This window comes from Buteo buteo, chromosome 10 (assembly GCF_964188355.1).
Source record: "Buteo buteo chromosome 10, bButBut1.hap1.1, whole genome shotgun sequence".
In the NCBI taxonomy this organism is placed as follows: Eukaryota; Metazoa; Chordata; class Aves; order Accipitriformes; family Accipitridae; genus Buteo; species Buteo buteo.
The window spans coordinates 37107445-37124627 of record NC_134180.1 but is presented as its reverse complement, the minus strand read 5'-3'; the positions used below and the strand labels follow the sequence as shown (position 1 = coordinate 37124627).

Sequence of the window (17183 nt, the reverse complement as noted above, 5' to 3'; positions counted from 1 at the left end):
TTAGTAGGCTTCTTTTATGGAAGTCAAGACTGTTCAACAGTTTAGTAAGCCTATTTTATTAGTATTGACTAAAAAATTCCCTGTATTAGTCATCATAGAATCCTAGAATTTACTCTGATTTTTCAAAGGCTTGAAATAAAACCAACAAAAACCTCCTTATAAATATATACTATACTACCATGGATTAGTGAAAAAAAAAAAAACCAGCCACAAAACCAAAGAAACCCCAAACCAAAAAACCACACAGCAAACAACAACAAACTCCAAGCTGTGAGCCTTTTCCAAGGAAAAAATATCCCTGTTTTCCCCTAAATTTTTCAAAATCATGTTTCAACACTTCAGTTCCTCCTGCTAACTTTTTTCATTTGTCCTAGCAGTATGCCTATGTCTGACATTAACGTTTTGGATGAATTATCAGATACAAGTACAGTCTTTTGTATGTGATGGAGTTTAGTCTTTGCATGGTGAGATTTGTTGATGCAACAAAAATTACATTCACTTGTGAAGTAGCTCAGTGTAAACATCTATTGTGTATGTGCCCGTTTGTTTACTAAAATTTGTCCCTAAATCTTTAAGCCTAAAACTGTACATATTTTGAAACATTCAGTTGTATGGAATCTCATATTTAACAGTTTCATGGGGTTGTTTCTTTGGAAGTAAAAGTGTTTCTCAAGAGCCTTTTTTTCTATCCGCTCCCAGTGAAAAGAGGAGAGCAAAGCCATCCGCTTACCACAAAGCAGTGCCACCACAAAGGAAAGATTAAGGGTTTAGAGAGAGGTCAATGTGGGTTTTTCTCTAACTAAACACTTTCCTAAAGTTTCCTTGTGGAAAAAATAATGAAGTCATCTCAGAGTTTTTAAAGAATTTTTATTTCTTTTTCACCTTCTGCATTCGCTTGTCTTCTCAGCATGGATGTTTAATCTTTCTAGGCTTTGTGAATTGGTCCAAATGAATAAGTGGTGAGCTGTCTCTCTAGGAGCTAGAGGCTTATTCTAAGGCCCTAATCACTGAGTAAACACATCTTTGCCCTCCCTCTCTTACAACTGCTATATAATAGTCGAGATTCTAGCACAGTAACCTGGATATTGCAGGGATCGACGCTTTGAAATGCAGAATGGCTGATCCTCAAAAACAGACAGTGCCTGATCTTCCCCTGCCTCTTTCTTCTTTTTAAATTAAATATCACCACAGAAATGCTGTTTTATTGCTTGATATTGTGCATCAGTGCCCTGGATTTTCAAGTTTAGTTTCAGTCAACATTGTTGGCTGCACTTATATGGATCTCTGCATGTTGGGCTTATTAATGGTCTTTCCTGGCACATGTGTACATGGTTCTGAAGAACATTTAAATTAAATTAGACAAGCATTAATGCAAATTACTAATCCCTTTCCCAAAGTCTAATCTTCAAATGTATTCTTCTTTTTATAAACAGTCGTTAAGTTTTATCCAAAGTCAGTATATGAGGTGATAGCCTTACAGGCTTTTTACAAAGACAGCTTGTCTCAAAATTGCATCCCATGTCTTGCTATATTAATACACATCAATATCTAGTATTCCATGTTACTTCTGATGGAGAGATTTGAAATGACTTTAAATAAAAGTCTGAAAATAGCATTTACCATATTGTCTCAGCAAATATGTTCAAGCAGGATTTTAAAATAAAGTAAGTAATATATATGGGTATGGGGGAATGGAAAGTTGTAATTTTCTGAATGGGATTTGTAATTCATTGAATACCAGATATAGGATCATGGTCCTAAACTAGCTTATGGTTTCCCTGTATTTTTCTCAGTTTTCTTTCTATATTTACGTACACAGACTCACTTTCCAAAAGGTGGTCTGAGATTATCATGGGGACACAGCAGAGCTCTGTGCTGCTGGCAGCGCAGCTCAAATATTACTTGATAGGGTTTCAGAAAAACAGGGCACAGAATATTTTGTTTCAAGAAGCCGCAAGCACCATCCTTATCTAGTCTTCGCTAACGTGGTAACTAGGATGAGATATATGAGTGCTCACAAACTCAATATGGGATGTGATCTGTGTCTCCTGTACGCCTTCCCTTGCGTCCTACATTTGCGATGCTGGGGTGGCTACCTTGCTTCTCAGCTCCACGATAGATGTAGCCAGCTGGGCTGACACGTGGCCTTTTGACCAGCTACACATCGACTTACGATGTAGGTGAGAAGCTGATGTGCTGTGGGCCTCCCCACATCATATGGCTGGATGGAGATCTGCCAAAACATCCAGCATGTAATGTCGCAGGCTTTGGGACCGTAGGCAGCTGTATTGTTACTTACTCATTTTCCTCTTTATTTGGCTACAGACGGGGTGATAACAATACATGGTCAGTTCTTCAGGTTATTTATAATTGTTTTGTATTGTAGATGCTGTTGTATCAAGAGGTGTGTTCCTTGCTCAGGGAATTGTTCTGAATGTTATCTTTATTGGGCAGCAAGGCAAAAAAGTTCACTCATTTCTTAAGCTAAGTCTGTTAATAAGGTTTTTGTTTTTCATTCAAATGTTGTTATTTTCATGTTCTAAGCATATAATATGTTGCATTTTGGTACCTGAAACAAAATATTAGGAAGCATTGAGAAGATTCAGATTTGGAGGGATGGACCATTTGATTCGAAATCTACTGGGTTTTTTTCCCCTGTGTGTGCATGTTGAGATGCTCAGCACCCTCAATAAACACCATACAGCTTACTAACACACAAATCTGCAGCAGTAATTTTAAATTACTAAATAGCCTGAGGAAGTTTTCAGTGATCTTTTCTCATGTCTTTTCAGAGAAAGCTTCTTGCTATCTACCTCCACCATGATGAAAGTGTACTAACCAACGTTTTCTGCTCACAAATGCTTTGTGCTGAATCTATTGTCTCCTATCTGAGTCAGAACTTCATAACCTGGGCATGGGACATGACAAAAGAAGCAAACAGAGCAAGGTAAGACTCTTTGGACCGTGAGTGGAGCAGCCTTCCTCTCAAGGAGGACCCTTATCTCTGTGTCATCACTGGGTATCAAATCTTTTGTTGCTATATATCTATTTGAACTAAAAACTTCATGCTCGTACTTAGTTGGTCAATGAAGCTGTGCTGGCTGATGTTCACTAAGAATTGGACTGTCCTTGTTTTCATTACAAAGTGACTTCTTATTCCTGTGCAGGAAAAAATAGTTGTATGGACGCAGGTGTAACTGCATTAGAACTGTCTGGGATAATAACTACTGCTGTTAATGAAAATCTTATTAAAAAATAACATTCATGTTATTAATATTAAAAACAGATTATGCAAAAAATTAAAAGCTTGCAATGCATATGAACGTTTTTTAACTACAGTTTTCTTATAGAATGTTCCTTTGGTAATGTTCAGGCATTCTGATAGGTTTTAATATAACAAAAGCTATCCTATGTCTTAAAGAGACTATCAGTTTGCTGATGAGTAAAGAAATTAAAAACCTGTAGATTCCACTTCCTTCTACATCTTTTGTGTGTTGCCAACAATTTTTCTTATCTTTATATAAAGACCTCTTTCTTCTTTAGTTATCAGTTGATCATAATCTCTTGAAAATACTGATTTTATGATTATACTTATTATATTTAGAAATAAGACTTGTTTAGTTTTCTAACTTGGACCTTATTTCATCACCTTTATTTACACAGAAGATGACTGCTTGGCAGGATAGTGTCTTGCGTACATTACTATAAAGAAAGTTATTCTGAACAAAACGTGCAACGATCATTCGGGCTGGGATAAGGTTGCCACTTTTTTTACACAATTCCATGGATTATTGAACAATTAGAAATAGATATTTATGTTTCTTTCTCTTGTGGCTTGCTAGAATAGAGCATTCATGCATTCCTATTCTTAAATATGTAAATTATAGTTAATATTTCATTACTGAAAGTAGGCATGGAGAACAGAACAATCTCTCTTTCTAAAATACTTTTTAAATGACACTTGTGTTTCACAGGAATTCCTCACTCAACCTTCTGCATTTCATCATTGGACAAATCAGCAGCTGTGTTTCAAGTTTAAGTTATTCTAGAGAAGAGTTAAAGATTAATAAAAAAAGCAGTTGCAAAAACAGATAAAATGTTTTGAAAAAAGAAAACAGAGAGAGAGGAAAAAGAAACATCTAGGTTCTTTCATGGGACCAAATACATAGACTGGAAAGTTGCTTAAGTCTTTTGGTATTGCCATTCATGGGCAGTAAGGAGCCTCCTCCTTTTCTTTTATCCCACAAGTTGGTGTAGAAGGAAACACTATTTCTAAACCATCTGTAGTGGCTAAGTTCAGTTGACTACCTGCTGTTCTATTGTTTGCTTTTCTATTTAATTCTCTAGTTTCTTTTATTTTACAATGACAAAAAATTGCAGTGTAGTTTCTTTTGAAAAACTGTGTTTGAGGGTTTTTTTTATGACTGACGATCAACAGCCATGTAATTGCTTTGTTGTGTTTTACTAAAGAAATCTATTAAGTAGCACAACTTTGATACACTAGTAATAAGAGTTTGCAGGTTACAGAGACACCTGTGGTGACCAAAGCGACAGAAGCTGCTTATTAGAAAGAGCCTGTACAGCTGTGTCCTATTAACTCCTTATGACACTTCTTAAAACACAAAATAAAGGGCTTGTTTAAGGCTTTATAGCTATTCTCAGTGAACCTAGTCACCGATTGTGCAGTACCATAGGGTTTTTAAGCCTTCATTTTTTGCTTTCTATTAACAATAACAAAGAAACTGTCATATTAACAGTGAGGTCAAAAAATAGCAAGGGGTAAACAAGGCATGCTGGCTCAAATTAGAATAATTTCTCACTTGTGTTTAGTGTCACATCCTCCTCCTTAGATTGTGGTTTCTTCAGAGAGGATGTCATGCTTCCTTCTCCCTTTGGAAAGTGCCAGTGCACTGTGGGCATTCCCATAAATAAATACTCGGTACCTCTGTTTAATTACTACCTGTCATTATGTGACACAATGACAGTGGTCTTGGAGCCTGTTCTGTTCTGTATCCCTATGAATACAGTTGCACGTAGCTTTTTATTTGAATGGTGAGAAGACAATGGCAACAACAGAAGGAACTGCTTTTTGCGTGCTAGTGTAGCCCAAGAGTAACTTACTTCTGCTGTTAAAATTGCATTACTGGGAAAGCCAGGGTGGGAAGGCAGAGGAATCAGGCCCACTTTATTTACAGCAATCAGTAGGGACATCTCAATGTCACTAATAAAAAACAGGTTTTCATTACTGTAGCATGGCATGAATAAATTCAGACAGATATAAATATTTTCCTCATATAATCCAAAAAATCTTGAATATTCTGATTCTTTTTCTTGCTCTTTTCTGTCCTCTTTCTAACATCTATGGATGTCATTCTGTTCCAAAAACAGTCTTAATAGTAATTTCCATTCTTCTCATTAATGAAATGGGGGTCTATCCTGAACGCTGTAGAACAAAAACAGCTCCAAAATCATCATTTTTCCTGATTTTTTTTTTTTAGTATGTTCCTTGACTGACACTGATGTAGGGATGTGCTTTGAATCCTGCATTACTGTACACTAGCACTTTTCAGCTGGAATCTCTTGATCTTGTTCTTCAACACCCATTGCAACAGAGTGAAGAGTCTTCTGTAGGTAGGACTAGAAGTAAAAGGCTGCGAGCAAGCACCAGGGTAACTGTCAGCAGTAGTGCAAGAGCATAAGCATTACGACTTTGGGAGTCAGATTTTGAAAAATTTCTAACTATAGCCACCCAGGACTGTTACTTTGTCAAACTGAAGGAGAACTCTAGTTAATACAGTTAAGAGGATGTTTTATTTTGGCTTCCACAGCTTTTAACTGCCTCTGACATAAGGTTTGTAGGAAAGGGAGCAATTACTTTGGGTAAGTGCTGCAAATTATGAATCTTCTCATTACTAGAATTAAAAAATCATAATAGAAGACACGAAATAATATAATAAAATAATTACCCTTCATTTAGAAAAATAACGTGGTGTTTTTAAAATACTGTTAAAGAATCTACTTGAAAGCTTTATCATGTATAGTTTAGACTTTATCTTAGTGAGCAACTGTTTTCAATATTATGTTGTCCATGGTCAAAGGAGGAAAGAACCCCACAAAGCTACAGGTGTATCTTTTACTTTCTTGTTGTATTCCACTCAATTTGGGGTGAATAATGAGATTAAAAATCATAATTTTCTTTCCATTGCTTGCAATAGAGATTTGCTATCATGCCACTCCAAACAGCAGAAATACACTTATGGGACATGTGAGGGCAGCAGTAGCGGTGTTTGACAGCAGTGGTGTTAACAATTCTGGCCCTACCTTTTGGTCTGAGCACGTAGCTGCAGCAGCTCACTAGCCGCATTGGGCCATGGCATGGGCTAAGCGATTCCTTAGGTTTCCAGAGAGGTTATGGGATAGATAAGCAGGAGAGCCAGACATGAGCAGCTGTAATTCTGGCACTTTCTGACTTCAAAGAGTTACTAAACACCATTATTCTAATAAAATTATGTGTGTGTGTATGGGAGGTGTTATATATATATGTATATAAGCACATGCCTAACCATTTTTGTTAATTCATTAATATGCATTAATATAATATGTTTGTATCCAGAACAGATATATAGTGAATATATGTACACATACATAAATACCTACATATGCACACATACCCATATGTTTGTACACAGCATTTACAAACATAGATTATGCATAACATAAGCAGATTTCCAGTGTATATAATGTTTGCCAACCAAAGCAATGCCAAAACCATAAAACACTGACTCAAATGTCTGTAGAAGCTTTTTAGCTTTTGATATCGTTGCCCTTGGGCGCTGTATTTCAAGGTGTTGCCAACTTTTCTCAGCTCTGATGACAAGTACTTGTTAGTTTTAATGTTCAAATGATAGTTTTTCACTTTGCTTAAGCTTAGGAAAGAGTTAATTGACTAAAGCACTTCTCAGCAGCAGGTTGTCTTCACCGGTGATTTCCGTCATCAAGTAATTAGCAATATTCACAGTTGCTGACCCTTAATACTAACCTACTGAATGATGCATGCCTGGATGAAGACCAGTTGACCATATTACTCCAGCTCCCCAATCCTGTTTGATCCTTCGGCAAATATATTGCAGGTGTGGGGCCTGGGAGAGCTGGACTTGGCGAGTTAATTTCTCACTGCCTCTTCAGGAGTGACCATAGGTTCTGTATATGTTGCTTGCAAAACTGTTGGACATGTTCTTTAGGCACTAAATCCTTAACAGGTTTCACAGAACAGTGTGAAAACCTTTTCTATTGTATTTTGCAATATTTTATTTTATTTACTTTAATAGCAATACAGTGCCAGTCAATAAAAACAGGTCAAAAGTCTAATTAATGTTTTAAAAATAAAGTTTCTCAAACACTGGGCGAGTTTGTCATTTTTTGTATGGTTTGTTTTGAGGAGGAAGAGGAAAGAAGGTGAGGAGGGAACCCTTCTGTTCCATGATTACATCCCACCCGCTCATTTTCTCCTTTTCTCCTTTGCTTTTGATTTTAGCGGCGGTCTTAGCAGAATGTCAAGATCAATTTGCAGCATGGTTTAACTCAAGGTTTGCATTCTGCCAGCAGCGATTGTCCTAACGAACAATGCTGTGTGTTCTTGTAACTTCAGAAGCTTTTAGAAGGCTCATGGCAAGGGCAGCATCTAATGACTTTATTAGTGTAGGGTTTCAAAATGGGCTCAGTAATTGTTCGCATCTCTTTCTCATCTAGTCATAATTACTGCATAGTATTGTTCGGGGTTGCACTTGTGAATAGTTTCCTAATAGCACTGAAATGAAGAAAAAAGGAAAAGGATAAAAGGTGATTGTCTCTTTAGATGGAGAGCAAAACAGCCTGTATATAGATGATGGTTAAACTGTTTATTATACACCCACCAGAAAAGGTAAACTATCCCTGCTTAAATATTTATGTGCTTCAAGGTAATTTCATGTTGGTAGTCTAAAAATGTCCAAATTTGGAAAACTAAAAACCAGCAGATAATGCATTTTAATCTGATCATGATTAGTAAGATATGGATGTCTCCATAATATTCAACTATAAATAGAAAGTAGTCTCTGTCGATGTGTTTAAGGTTTTCAGTGCATCGTTTTATATGCCTATAGCGATGCTTTAAGGTCATCTGAAAAAAATAATTATTAAAACCACGGGAATTAACTAAACTTATACATTTGTAAGCATATATTTTAAGTCCCCACTATAAAATCAAATCCTAAAGCAAGTTCTATCCCACTGTACTCGAACTACAGCGTAGTGTATTAAACTTGTTGAACAGAAAAGGTGAAAGAATAAAACTCTGTAGTGTCCTGGGCAAAAGAGGTGAAGGCAGAAGAACAGGTAGTCAAGACAGACTTTTTGGACTGTTTTGAGGAAGGAGAAAGAAGTCATTCACAGGTCCATCTAGCTACAGGAAGTCCACAACTGTACCAGTGAAGTCTAATGCCAGATGGAATTGAAGCTATAGAGAAATTTAGCTGCATCTATGCATCTAAATCAACTGTCAGAAGAAATCATTGAGCTGGCGGTCAGAGTTTTTTGTACCAAAATGCAGCTGAAAGGTGTGAATGAATCTCCTTGGTACTGCAGGGTGCCCAATTGGGCAAAGACTCCTTGCAGAAGTGGAGATGCCCGTCCTCTTCCTTTGGGTTAGGATGACTCTGCTTTGACCTCTTGCCTCTCCTTTTTGTTACCGTTCTGACTATGGGTCTTGGAGAGCTGCAGATGACAGTGTTCAGTCTATGCCTGGTCAGAAGGTTCAGTTGTACCTGCATCATTCCTGACTGATGGTTGTCTGATCTAATCTTTGCTGAGAGGGAGGTTTCTCGGCATTTCTCCATGACCAGTTCCAGTACTTGACTTTCACTCCCTTTAGGCAGTTCACACTAATATTAAACTGAAGTTTCTCTTGCAGCAATCAATGATAATTATATCTTGGTTCACTCAGTAGGCAATGAGGTATTCTCTTCCTTTCTGCTGCTGTGCTCTTTGGACTTAAATGGCACTGTTCTGTTTTCCCGCAGTTTTCTTAAACTAAGCAACTGTGACTCCTTCAGCCTTTCCTTGTAGCTTGTCCTTTTGTAGACATTTATTATTGCAACCTTCATGGGGTCCTTCTGTAATTGGTCCACATCTTTACTGATGCGCTGTGCCTAAAACTGCCTTCTCAGTGCTAAATACAGAAAGAGGATTATTTTATGTTGTACAAACCATGCTTCTGTTTACTCACCCCAATACGATGCTTGTCGTCTTCACATCATGACTTTTCTTCTTCTCTTACTGCTTGATTCTTATTCTGTATTTGTGCAATTGTTCCTCCTACTTGGAGACTTTCATTGACGTTGTTGAATTGCATTTTACTTGTCAAGAGATTTCTCCGATTTGTGAAGATTAACCTGAATTCTTTTACTGACTTCCAATGTGCTTGTAGCTTCTCCCACTTTACTAACATCTGTAAAGTAACTATACATATTCTCTGTTCTCATCTTGGTTATTATTAAATCTACCTGTAGCAAGCCTTTGGTATTCCTTAGCAAATCATATATTACATGCCTTTCTAATGTAATAGGCAATAATCAAAACTACCACTGATGTGCAAGCGCATCTTTTGGTTTCCTTTTTTAGTACAGTTTTTTAGCAAGGGGTCCAGGTATATTTTATTTGTACTTTTACCAATGATTTTGCCTGGTGTCCAGTGGTATCTGAAAGGACGTTTTAATGAGTTTCTAGAGGGTGTGTTTTAGACTAAATGGGGTTATAAAGTATTTACTTAATCTGTTGGAACCTTGCAGGATGAAATTAGATCTTCCATGTTTTATGAAGAGATAGATAACCCACTTATGTAGGCTTTACTCTCGCATACAGAAAGAGTGGATAAAATCATGCTTTTTACATCTGAATGCCTGGATATTTAGTGTGTGGTTACTAAAGAAAATATCTACATCATTTGATTCAGGCTGCTTTATATGTCTTTAAACCATGCCTTGTATCTGTTGCTCATTCCCCCTTGTGTTTGAGTCAACAGTTATGACCCTACCAATGTGGGTAAGACCATAACTCTGTATTATGGAGACTATGGATAACAGGCTTATTTTAATATACCATTTCATGGCCTCAGCTTTTACTTTTTTTAAAAATGTAAATACCTAATACAACAATGTTATTTTTACATTAACATTTTAATGAGTCTTATGTTGACTTTGCACAGTATATATTATTAAAAATAATCCAAAATCTTGCATATTTAATATTCATCATTGTTTTCTTCATGCTCAGGAAAGAAGTTACTTTTTTTTCACACCCATTTCTGAAGTTTTAAAGTTTCTTAAAGTAAGTTTGGCCTTGGGAAGTATCTGGCTATAAATAAAGCAAGCTTTTTTGGCCCAAAAGCATCCCAGTTGTGGATTGAACACCAGTTCAGACTGAAAGGGAATACATATTTTAGAAGAGGTTAGCAATTTTGTCCTGCTGCTGCTTCCTGAGCAGGCAGGCTGAGATGATACAGCAAAAAACATCTCCAGTGCAGCCTTTCTGTTACAAGAAGCATAGTGGGCACCATGTGCCAAAGGGCCTCATTTTAGGAAGAACTTTTCCAAAGTTTTCCCACCAGTGTGTAAAAATTAAAAGTAACGCCAGGAATACTTACGAGTAAGACTGTAACAAACAAACAGATCTCTTTTATTTATGTTGGTACAAAAAATAAGGAAAAATTGATCTAAAATCCTATGCAATTTTTTATATTTATTTTAATACATTTTATACGTACATTTGAGAGCAAAATTCTCTCTGTATGGAAGAGAATTTGCCCTTTAGTGCACTAGATAGATTTGCTAATTACAATTGTTAATTAACCTTAAGTTGCTGGGGAGAGTTTAAGAAAAGCAAAAGCAAAGGAGAGCTTTCAATTTTTGTTTGAAAATAGAAAACCCATTCAAAACATAGCATCAGGTGTCCCTCTTTGCACATTCCAGGAGTACACTACAATGTACGCTATGCAGCTTGCTCTGCATTAGTTTCCTTCTGCAGGTTTACTTGATTAACAAAAAAGAGCTAGAATGAGCATTTTAGATTTAGTTACTCTTTCTGCAACTATACTATACTACAACTGCTTGATGTTTTTATGTTATTCACAATGTCTTGAGAAGATAGATTAATTTGGGGATGTATGCAGAGCTATTCATCCTATCAGATTGTATCATCAGTTTGATTCCAGTAGGTAACTGAAAATTGATATCACAACAGAGGACAGGCATAGACCAGTTACTATTTGGTTTCAGTGATGACTGGTAGGTAGGTGGTGTCCATGTCTTTCAAAGCCATGCCAGTTGCCACTTTTCTGGGTGGAAAGAGAAAGGAGACTGAATTCCTCTGCTCTTTTAGAGCCTTTCCGCTGGATCGAGGCCAAGGGCAGCAGACAGCAGTGCTGCGTTGTGCTGTGATTTTTAATGGAAATGCTGAGGACTCTTATTGCTTGGAATCATCAATTCTTTGTGAAGTTCTTCCTTTAATTCCTCTTCAGTTCTTCAATTCTTTGCAAACTCTTCCTCTACTAGGTAAGAGTAGGAATCACTTTGAACCAGTTCATGTTGGAAAACGCAACATGACAGTTTGGGAGTCAACGAATGCCTCTGCCTTGTGCCCCCTTTAAGGACTGGGCACCAGAGATGCTCTTAGCTTACTAAATTGTTTAGTTCCTTTAAATATTAAAGGAATAGTTATGTTTTTTCTAAAGTATTTAGCATCATAGCTTTTTTGTTAGTTCATGTTCATGGTGTGGTAAGGAGGGATCTTGCATAATCATGGATCCAAAGTTGACCGCAGTAGATCATTCACAACAAAAATGTGAAACAACATAATACACGAGCAGGAGGTACATAAAGAAACAATGAGATAATACCAGTCATTGTAATGATGAAACACCTCCTGTTGGGAACAGCTGCCATCTCTCACTTAGGGGTTGGCTTTCTCCTTTGGGCCCCACCTCCCCCCAAAAGGCAATACATATTTTGAGGTGTAAATAGGTATCATATAGATCAAAAGCTTTCCAGAGATCAAAAAATATTGAGCTCTGCGATCAACACTTTTGATGATCAGCACTTCGGCCAGAGGTGGCCAATTTTGTTGTTAAAAATTAAAAGCTGCACATTCTCACAAAAACGTATTATTGCTAAACCCCAGCATTTACAAAGTTCTACATAGCATATCTGAGATCAGGAGCTATGGTAGATCACAGACTTAAGTTGTAATAAGTATTCCCTTTGGTTTTGAGACTCGGTAATATCTTAAACTTTTTTCAGTAGATTTTTAAAGCTGTTATTTTTTCATAATTGCCTCCTAGGAGCTTTTTTTAAGTAACATTAAATAAATTGCATTTTATGATAACATTACAAAAAAGTTATGGCAGGAATGTATTTTAATGTAATGTGTCACGTATTAGCTGGTAGGGAATGATAACATTCTTTGGGAAACTAATGTGCTACAAACATGATAACTCTTCGCACAGGTTATCTCAGAGTGCATGTGGAAGGATAACTGCTGTGCAGTGATCAGCAACACCCCAAATTAACATCTTCATTTCAGCAGAATAATTTTTCCTGTTGCTGCTTTCAACCAAGCAGTGAACTATGTCTAAGAATTAATACCTGTTGAATCTACGTTTAAAAAACAGAGATAAGTTTGTAATTTTTTTAGGGTTTCTTTTTTTAGGTTTTTTTTTGTTTTAGGTATTTGTCAAGCCATGCTCAGTGTCCATGTTTATTCTGTAGCTTTAATAACTGCTGGTTTCATTGCTAGCGAGTCATGAAAGAAGTAAAGAAATTATGCTGTCTGCCAAAACTATTACTTTTCTTGATGAGCTTTATTCTTGTAACTTTCGAGATTTTTTTTTTAATAGATTTTTCCTTCATAAAATGCTTTTTTTGCCTTTCTCATACTTCTTCCTCCTTGAATATTTTTGTAATTTAAAAATAAAAGGACTAGTAGGGTGTCATTTGCCCTTTCTTTCTGGCAGCGTTCCTCTATTTCCACTTTTGGTTGGAGATCACAGTAATCTAGCGTGTTGTGGAAAACAGTTCCCCCCGGAGGGACATCTGGCTCTTTGATGCACTCCACAGGCAGTTCTCTTGGCAGCTCTGGAGATGCCACTGAAAGATCTGGCACACTTCTGTTTAGATGAAAGTAAGAAAATCCGTTCTTAGTGATGTACAGAATAAGATACTGGTTATTGCACCAGATTGTTTTGGTCCTACTCACATACTTCTGACAGTAAGTATTAGCACAGAGATTTTCTTCTTTTTTTTTTTTTTTTTCCTTCTGGATATGAATGTGGAAGAATGTAAAAAAGGTCTGCAAATACCAAATCAGTAAAGGCAGAAAAGGAAAAAAAATAATGCAAGATTAGTTAAGTAGTTGCAAAATCTGTTAAAAGGCATGAGAAAAACTGAACAGCGATCACGAATGAAAATTAATTTCCTACCCATCTAGTAAAATGAACAGAACAGACGTGTTATGAGTAATTGCTGAGCACTTACCACTGACCTGGCGAAGAGCACGTGTGCGAGTGAGTAATCGCTGGTGAACAGGAGTTATACGGTGTAGACGTTGGAGATTGCTGCTGCTGCTATCTCTCTATTCAGTGTTGCATCGTTTGACTACCTTCACATTTTTGTTGGCTTTACTACACTTTAGTTCAACAGACAAGTGGGGTCTTATTTGGTTCCAAAGGGCAGGATCTATTTTGATGGATCATGTTAGTGAGAAGAGTTTCTCATGTGTATTTGCTGTGCTCTGAAGATACACATTGATAACCACCAGCCGGTCATTCATGCCCCACAAACATCCTCATCTCAGCTGCCCATACTGTAATCTGGACATTCATTATTCAAAGTTGGAAGTGCTGGGAAGAAGAGTTGTTTCTCATTCCTCCCCCAAGAAAGACAAAGGCTGCCTGATGGCAGCAGTGGCAAATCTGTGGCATTTGAGTCAGAATTGGCATGAGCTGCTCTTGTAGCTGATACCTGAGCGAGCTGGCTGCTGTCCCTGCGAGCTGAGCAGATTGCAACAGCCGCAGAGGAAGGGACACAATTCCAAAGAGCAGGGCAGATGGCATCTGTGGCTGTAGGAAGTGGCCGCGAGAAAAATAAACCAAACAAAAAAAACAACAAAAACCACCATGATGGGAGTTGTTGGCATCTGGCATCTCTTCTGCTGTTACTTAACCAGGAAAGTATGTGTACCCTTACAACAGCCTGGCACGACTTGCCATCTTCTGAAGCCAGGGACTTGAAACTTGTTCCCAACTTTGATTATAGAGGACCCCATGGTATCATAATCTGTTAGATTCTATGTAGTCAGCCAGAAGTTCCACATATAAAAATTCATCTTCTGGAAAAAAATTACTTGGGAAATCTTTTAACATACCAAAATATCTACTTCATTCAGAATTCTCTGCGTACAACTCCCTTACCTGTAAAAGCATATTTTGAGACCAAGTTATGGGTTGATTAAATACAGAATTGATTAAAAAAAAAACCACAAACCCAAACAACAAACCAATACCTTTGCCTAGTGCAACTAATATTGTAATATTCTGTTTAGTTTTGTTCTTTCTATAGCATTATTGTCTACAGCACTTTTTCATCTCCAGTTAAATATTTTGTTTTCCCATGAGACTTGAGTGCTTTTACTCTGTGGTGTGTTGAAGACTGTTGAACACTTGTAATATACAAGTTTCAGGAATCCAGTTCAATTGTCTGCTGTCTTTATTACTTCCAGGAGTGAAACCTTGAACTCACATAAGTCATTTTGCCATGGAAGATAACCACTGACTTCTGTGAGGGCAAGATTTCACTTACGTATTCCCACCTTGAAAAGCAAACATCAAAAAACGTTATTTAGCTGAAGAGTTTGTATGCCCAGACTTTATGGACGCTTTATTTTATCTTTACCAGATGGTATGTCTCTACATAGGTATTTCTGATATAGCAGTCTCTATTCAGCATTTTTTACATTGTCTTTGTGTGTGATCGTTCTGACCTGCAAAAGACAGGTATCAAGGAGGCAAGGAAAGATATTTGCCAGTAATATTTATGGCTTTGAAATACTCGCTAGCTGCCCCTGCTCATTGTCTTCCATCCAACTATGGCCACAGTTACACTACAAATTGTCTCTGAAGAGGGTTTTCTTTTATACTTCAAGTGCCTCGAACGAGCCCAATGTTGTACTCAACAGGCTTATCAATTCTTAGCCATTTTATTAGATACAATATCTATCGATTAAAAAAATTACAATTTTGGATCTTTTCAGTATCTTTGAGAAGAAATGACTTGGAGCACTTGACATTTTAATGCAGTTTGTCTTTTCAAATAGATTTGGCTTCTAATGCATGTGACAACAGGACTTTGCTCTTCAGTTAGAGCATACATTTCAGAGTAGTTGTTACCTAAAATATTATCATAAGGCATAAGAAAACACACGATTTAAGTTGCCTTTCATGAACATAATTAAGAATTAATAAGCCTGTACCAGTGGCTAGTCCTCAGAATTTCCACTGTTTTGCCTTTTGTGACCCGTGTTATTAAAAGTCCATTATTTTTACAGACTTTATTAAATTGGATCTTATTAAAGCATTCTATATTTGCATTTGGTCTTTCATAATTCATTATTATTATGACATTTACTTTTTACCATCAGATCTGAAAACATATCATAAGCTACCCTTTTCTCTTGAAAGAAATGCTAATTTCAAACAGTCCTCTAATGGAAGAGAAAAGCTTTATCAGTTTTTTCATTTATTCAAGATCGTGTTAAGAATACTAATGCTAGACTTCTGTATGCTAATATCCAAGAGCTTTTTTTGGTCAAAAGCTTAGAATTATTGTTTTTTAGATCACACTACTAAGTGTGTCACTGGCAGGGCACTAGTACAAAAGAACATACAATTCTGAAGTACCACGTTTTAATTCTATGACTGATAAAAACAATTTCTTGATCTTTCATTATTAAATTATGCTTTTGTATGAAATGATACTATATTTACACTTTGCCATGTTTACTAGATTATGGCTCTACTTAGTTTCTCTTTAGAAGTTTTTAACAATTGATTTAGCATTAGTATTTGGGGGGGGGGGGTGTTTTGAATTATAGCCTGCAGAATAGTGTAACAGGAAATAGAATTCTCCATGAAATAAATCATTGTCTCAACCAGTTATTAATTGTTTTAATGTAGACAATCTGGGGTCTATCATATTTGTAAATATTCTCATAATTTAATCATAAAAAAGGATAAAGAGCTCTAGAATTGAATGCAGAAGCCTAGATGTTAAACAGTAGATAATGCTCAGTTAAGCTGCTGAATTTAGCATAATTATTTTTTAAAAACTAACTTCAAAAACACCTCTACAATGTTAACTGGTTTTTTTCCCACGTAGGTTTCTGACGATGTGCACTAGACACTTTGGGAGTGTCGTAGCCCAAACAATTCGAACTCAGAAGACAGACCAGTTTCCACTTTTCCTTATTATTATGGGAAAACGATCATCTAATGAAGTATTGAATGTAATACAAGGTACTGTTCTCGCTTTATGTTAAAAGTATTTCTTGTGTATTTAAACTGTTAGAAGACATCTTTGCTAACCATTTCTTTCTTAAGATGTTCAGAATATGAATTTATTGCACAAAAGAAACTTTCAGTTGCCACCATATAAATAGCTATTATTCATAAACTTATTCATTAACATGGTATTAGAGATGAAAGTTGCCATGACTGTAGCAGAATCATAGTTTAAGTTTTTCATTTTTTTAAAGTTGAAGCCAAATATCCTAAATAAGGAGCTACACTTAGTTTTCCAAATTTATATCCAGATATATCCCTGATTTCCAAAAGATTTTGGCTACACTTTTTGTGTAGTGCCAGAATGCTTTTAGTTCTTTGCATGTAGGTCCTGGTTAATATGTGGACTCCTGTTGCATGTAGTGAGCTAACATTTGAACATGAGTTGGTTTTTCAGACCTGCCTGCAGTGTTGAGACCACAAATCAGATCAGAATTTAAGTTACTAATATAATCTCGCATAAATGAAGCTTTCTGGCTTACATGAGCAGTTCTTTCTGACATAACCATTCCTCTGATTTCACTGACAGCAAGATGACTTA

The 17183-nt window shown here is 36.6% G+C and overlaps 1 protein-coding gene across 4 annotated transcripts in view; it reads left to right on the top strand.

Moving 5' to 3' along the window:
• Positions 1-17183, top strand: part of FAF1 (Fas associated factor 1) — a 178172-nt gene that overhangs the window by 128760 nt on the left and 32229 nt on the right. For all 4 annotated transcript variants that reach the window (XM_075037075.1, XM_075037074.1, XM_075037076.1 and 1 more), the window contains exons 13-14: positions 2793-2947; positions 16461-16597. In XM_075037075.1, coding sequence (XP_074893176.1) covers positions 2793-2947; positions 16461-16597 — 292 coding nt within the window. The remainder of the gene's footprint in view (positions 1-2792; positions 2948-16460; positions 16598-17183) is intronic.